Raw genomic sequence first — 6,677 nt, forward strand, 5'->3', positions numbered from 1 at the left:
ATATGTTTCTTTTAACATTATAATTGCATAATCCCCTCTAGATATACAGGGCCCATTTCAATGTACCCCTTTGGCAGTGAACCACTGGATATTTTTATCTTTATCTGTATCTTTATACAGAACATTTATAGTTGCACAAAATTACAGAAATTGTTTTTATAGCACTTCTCACCAATCTAGTATATTACTTAGTAACTCATTTATTATATTACTTAGTAACTCATTTATTTATCTTAGCCCACTAGAGTATAAGCTCCACAGAAAATGTCTGCTATTGATTGGAGATGCCATTCTTTGTGCCATTTTTCTATTTACTCGTTCTGACTGTTTGCTATTATAAATAAACAGCTGAATTACTAAATAAATAAAATTACCTCCATTCCATAACAACTTATTTTTATCACAAAGCTTATGTTCTACTAGGCTAATACATACAATAAAATAGTAAGCAAGTAAATGTGTTACATGTCAGGCTTGTCCAATGGAGAAAAATAAATCTGTTGGAAATAAAGATGGACAGAAGGAAATAGGGGCTATTTTAGAAGGTGTAGTCAGGAAAGGTAAAGTGAGATCTGGATCAACTGGGGAGAGAGTTCTACAGATATTTAGTGAAAGAGTATTCCATAGTATTCCATGTTATGGAATAATATGATAACCATTATAATCTGTATATCCAAAAGTCTAATGTCATAATAATACTTATGATTTGATGTTAAGAGGAAAAGGCAGGCTATAAACTTGCATAAATGGCACAAGCCTACTTTTACTAATATATAGTCACAAAGACATATATTCATAGGAAAAAAAAAAATCAGCCAGAAATGGACCAAAAGGATAACAGCATTTTTTATATAACAGGGCCATGGATAACTTTCATTTAGGATTTTTTTTTATTTCTGTTTTTTTCAAAGTTTTCTAAGATAACACTTAGTGTTTTTATAATCAGAAAGAACAATATACATTTTAATGAGTAAATTTACTATCCAAGAAGACTCTAAAAGTAACTGAATGGCCATGTTGTTGAAAATTTTATGCATTTTAGTGCCGGATTTTGTTTATATCCCTATTTATTTTCAATGACAAAAACTCATAACAAAGTTAATTCAGAATAAATGATTTAGGAAAATTACCACTTTCTGCAGTTTGGAAGAGAAATGGGTCACTAAACACTCCAATGCCAGCACTGTTTTCAGCAGCAACCTAGAACAGACCAAAAGAATTACATTCAAGCTTTATACTCTCTAATTAAACAGAATCTGAAATAATAAAACTTTGATTTGTCCAGAAGATAAATGATAAAGAGCTGACTGCCAGTAGGTTCAATATCAATAAGAAAAATAAATTATATAAATACACAAAAGAGAGATTATAAAATTTGTTCACGTTTTAAAAGCCCAGATGGGCAATGAGGCCAAGACTCAGATGATCGTTCTTCAGTCACTTGCTGCAAAGGCTTGACCTGGTGGGATAAAGCTCCTTCACTTTTAAAAGGAATGAATATTCTAATACTAACTATTTACAAAATACTTACCTTGATTTCATATGTTGTTCCAGGTTTAAGATTAGTAAGAAGAACTTCCAGACTGTCTGGCTTTGCTCTAACTTGTGTATACGCTGCTTGCATCCATGGACAAACTTCCTTATATTTTACAATGTAAGATATAATCCTTCCATTCGGATTAGGTGGTGTATTCCAAGACAGAAGAATCCCAGCAGATCCGACTCTTTCCCCTGCTAGGAAGACTGGAGGCCCTGGTTCTATTTTTTTTGAAAAAATTCATGTTGTTATAAGGTCAAACAACTATTGTATTTTCACAATCATACGTAAGAAAAATATCTACAAATTGTAGACTTCTGAAGTTCCCAAAGACTAATGGTCTCATAAGTGTAAGTTTATCCTCCTTAGAGCTTTGCTACCACAAGAAAAAAAAAATATTAAATGCTTTGGGGAATACCAAAAATAGTCTTTTATAAGAATGTAAAAAATGGAATGCTACTAAATACTACATGCCAAATATACTTTTAATGCCAAATCATTTTTTTAAAAAACTTACTTGATGCAAGGCTTATACACAAACACTAAGAAAACAAGAACCAGTCTTACAAACTGAATAACTCTTTCAGAGCAACTATAGTGAGTTTATTTTCATGGCTTTGTATTATTTAAATATTACGATTAACAGTATTTCTGATCCATTTCACAAACAAGTATAGAAAAATTATCTTTGTTCTTTGAAAGTAATGGAAGATAACCAGTAGAACTCAGGTTCTAAACAGATCACTTTCTTAAGTTTCCATTTTGCTTTAATTACTAAACTGTTCTCATGCATACAATGCACATACCGCCAATGTAAATATTTCTATCCAACAGATTTATAATGGTTCCAAATACTTTGTAAAAAAAAAAAAAAGAAAAAGGAAAACATATACTTACTTGTCACATTCGTTGTCACTGTTCTACTAACAGGTAAGCTGTATGTTGTAGCAGAAATGGAAGAGATGGTTACATCATACCGCGTACCAGGAACAGCATTAGAAACATCAACCTGGAACACCAAAAGCAAGTGATTGTGTTAAAATTCTGAAAAGCAAGAAACTTAAAACCATAAATCTATCACAATCAATAAAATACAGTAACACTTCACTACATAACTCTGCACTATTTAAGATATCACAATATGTTTCCTATCACTGTAAAATATAAATTTGTTATATCACATAACTATTTACCAAATAACAGATAACAAAAACTTAACAAAACATACTGCATTATCAAAGACTACATCAGTATTTCTATCTATCCTAGTTCATTGTCAAAAGAAACAACTATTTAAGAGTCTTAAGAAAATTACAGTCCATTGCTTAGCCCTTGTATTTAAGAGTGTGTACAAAATACCTGTGTCTCTGAAGTTCCAATAAAAAGTAAAAGAAAAATCATAAGAAAATCCATCATTATTACATTTTTCAGGCAGTGGAATCACATTGATGGCTCTAGAGAGAAATGTTGCCTGCATTAATGATTTAAAGACAGATCCTCCTGGCAAGTGCACAATTAATGAGCGTGGATTACTCAATAGCTCTGCCCTTTCATTGTTAAACTATTCATGAACCCTTGGATCGTTGGCTGTAGGTTCAGGGTAGACTTAAAAAAAAGACACAGACGTTACTAAGGTAACAGTCCACTAATGCTGAAACTTAAACTCATCAATTCGGCATCCGTGTTTTTGTCTTCATCTTATGCTTTTAAAAAGTCTCAAAGGAGTAAGCTTTCATGGTGGATGAGTTTCATAAAGAACTTTCCTATTTGGACCAAATATAAATACAAGTTAGTTTGGCAAGTACGATAATGAAAACGATACCTGATATTCTCCACCTCCAAGATCTCTGATAGTAACAAAGCCACTGTCAGGAACAAGATCCACGTGAAACCCGTCCACATGGCCAGAGGGTAGGCTCCAGTGCAGAGAAAAGGAATGTGCAGAAATATTGAAGGCTTTAAGTTTCTCAGGTTTTTCCGGTTCTGATATTGAAAAACAGAGGTTTAAAATAGTTATTCTCCTAAACCCTCAAAGAAAAAAGGAAAATCAATAGTCTAAGGGCCAGGTTTCAAAATAACCAAATTGTCAGAAAGCATCAGATCCTTTAAATTATCTCTAGCTCTATGTAGGTGTTAGGCATGTATATCTTTAAAAATAGCTAGTTTCTAAGCTTAATCATCAAAAATGATATATCAATTCATATATCTATTTCTGGGATATTCCTTACCTACTGAAATCTTTTGGTTGACCAGATTGTTTTTTTTTTTTAAAGCTTATGCTCTAATTGAAAAACTGAATCATTTTAAAGATAAGTAAGTACAAACTACTATCCAATTACCTGGATATTTATCAAACAGAAATAAATATCCAAAAAATATCAAAATCTACCAAAATTTCATATTGGAAATGAAAAAAAGATAGTTTTTGAACAGTAAGTAGTAAGTGTCCTAGCCATTTCAACCATATTTTTTCTACCTTTGCTTCCACTGTTTCCAAAGTTTTGCTTATACTGCCTGTACCTACTTGAAGGGAGTTTTCTACGTAAAGTTCTTTGATTGATTGCCAATGAGTCAGATTTGTACTCTTCTTATCTTTAGTGCAGATTCCAAACAATATATGGGGAGGGGCAGAGATTATGAAGCCAAGCATTCGAAAAACATCCTGATACAGATCCAATCTAACACTATTTCCAAAATAAAGTAGTCTGGAATTAGTCACTGAACTCCATTTATCATTTTAAACACTCCCGCCCCCCACTTAACCAGAGATGATTTGGAAATCGATATATTTAAAAAAATAAAGTGTACATTTCCTAACAAAACTGAGAGGGCACATTGCATAAAATAGATAACAGGTCAGTTTCCTAGTATTTTTTGGGGGGGGATATACTTTTAGAATGGTTTTCCTTATCTCCTTTCAGGAAGAGTCATGTACCAAAATGTTCACTGAAAAGTTCCTTTAATGCTTATAATACAACTGTCTCCCTAGTGGCCAAAGCTAATATTGATCAATTAATTTTCACATGACATCCTCAAAGATACATTCTCTTGGCATCATCTCCAAGCTGTCCATTCAGTGAGCACTACAGTTTTATAATACCTCTTTAGAAATGCTGCAAACCTAAGGTGAAAGATCAGAGAAATACCCAGTTTGCGATGGGTAGAATTTCTTTGTTGTACATAGCTGCTGGCATTTTTCCTGGATGATTCTGCACACAGACCTATGTCTTCTGTATTTTCAGGCTTGAGAGAAAAGAGCTTGATTCTCCTGGCCAGCCCACTTTAAAATGGACAAAAGTCTAACATGACAGAAGTCTGACCACTACTCACACTTACTGGTTTATGTAAGGGCTGATACTATCTCTTCAAGAGTCCTAAAAAGTAACTAACATTTATGACATCTTAGGCAAGAAACTAGAAAAAGAGCTGGGATGAGACTTGGAAGAAAAATGAAGACAGAAGTGAAGGGCTGTTTACTGAGATGGTGGTGAGATAGGATGTAGTTTCCTAGACTGTGGCTTAAGATTACACACTGAAGAACCCTTGGCCAAGGATGAAGTGTGTCTCACCAAGAGGAGGAAGAATATATTTGTCTGGAAATTTGCCAATCTGATAAAAAGGGAAGGCCTGGAAGCTTCAGGACAGTTTGGTAAAGACCTTTCAAAGCAAAGTGAATAGAAGCCTTGGAAATGGACAGAATTTAAAATGACTGAGAAAACCAGCCTGGGTTGTGGGATCATTTAGGAAAGAACAGTCTGATGATCATGTAGGCCACAATAAACATTTTAGATTTTTTCCCCTAAATGCAATGGAAAACATTGAAAAATTTTAAGCAGAAAAACAATCTGACTTTTTTTTAATTTTAAAAAGATTACTCTAGAACATGGGCTATGAATTGGACAGAAGCAAAAGTGGCAGCACAAGGCCAATTCGTAGGATATTGTGGTAGTCTGAGCAGAGAGAGGAGGGAGGCTTGCCCTCAGGAAAAGGTAGTAGAGATGAAGTAATGCTTAAGTCATTGTGAAAGACTGTAGCTTCCTGAATATGAACTGGAAGATTCAATTAACTGAAACAGATTCCATAATAAGTACATGATTTGCACTCCATGGAATTTAATCTCTGAAAAGGTAGGAAAATATGAAGCAAAAATATCACTCTCAATCTAATTGTTATTAACTAACAAAAATCAGATCATGAGGTGGATTTTGAGTTCTTAAAGAAAAAATATCACATAATGTTCAATTTAATTAGGGCTAGCAAGAGGAATTCTAGGCCTAGTCAGTTTTTTTAGACCGGAATTTTCCAAAAATTAATCCTTCATACCCTAAATCCCTAGAATTGAATACATGTCCTGTGATCAAACCATTTTGTTAAATAATTCCTTTTCTAAGTTATTTATTGCAGGGTAGCTCAGAGCCTTAAATAGGCTTAAGTATGTGTCTTGTGATTCATACTTAAGCAACACTGTTTGATAAAAATACAATGTAAGCCACATTAAACAAGTAAAAAAAAATGTAAAATTAATTTTAATAATATATTTTATCTAACACAACATATCAAAAACATCATTTCACACATAATCAATATGAAATTATTAATGAGATAATAATATCACTTTTTTTCATACTAAGTCTTTGAAATGCCATGTGTCTTTGGCACTTAGAGCACATCTGAATTTGGACTAGTCCTATTTCAAGCCTCAACAGTCACATGTTGCTAATCACTGTCTACTGGACAGTGCAGCTCTAAAGCATCTCTCAACTTTTCTCCTTGGCATTTCAGTGAATTTACTTCAACTGCATTTCGAGAAACTGAGAAAAAAAACAGAAGTATGATCCTATGATGTCTATACAGGAAAAGAGCTCAAAAGAGTTAAAAGGACCTCACATACAAAGTTCTGAGACAAACTATGGTGGATTAACCTTTGAGACAGAGAGTAAGAAGAGATTCAAAATGGAAAAGCAAGCTTCTTAGAGAGTTCCTCAGTAGATTCTGATTCTTAAAAGAGTGTATACAAAATGAGACCAAAACGTTACATACTTCAGAATACCCACAAAAGAGTCAAACAAACCTATCAGAACAGTACCAAGGAAACAAAGCCTACAATGGACAGATATTTTAAAATAAAATGTGAAGACTT

At 33.3% G+C, this 6,677-nt stretch overlaps 1 protein-coding gene across 1 annotated transcript in view; it reads right to left on the reverse strand.

The window, feature by feature from the left end:
• PTPRQ (protein tyrosine phosphatase receptor type Q) overlaps positions 1-2,950 on the reverse strand; it is a 208,795-nt gene extending 205,845 nt beyond the window's left edge. The window contains exons 1-4 of the mRNA XM_060113113.1: positions 2,897-2,950; positions 2,435-2,546; positions 1,532-1,758; positions 1,131-1,200 (exon numbers count right to left, since the gene is read on the reverse strand). Of these exons, the coding sequence (XP_059969096.1) occupies positions 1,131-1,200; positions 1,532-1,758; positions 2,435-2,546; positions 2,897-2,950 (463 nt within the window). The remainder of the gene's footprint in view (positions 1-1,130; positions 1,201-1,531; positions 1,759-2,434; positions 2,547-2,896) is intronic.
• Positions 2,951-6,677: the final 3,727 nt, after the last annotated feature.

Source organism: Mesoplodon densirostris, chromosome 11, assembly GCF_025265405.1.
Source record: "Mesoplodon densirostris isolate mMesDen1 chromosome 11, mMesDen1 primary haplotype, whole genome shotgun sequence".
NCBI classification, from domain to species: domain Eukaryota; kingdom Metazoa; phylum Chordata; class Mammalia; order Artiodactyla; family Ziphiidae; genus Mesoplodon; species Mesoplodon densirostris.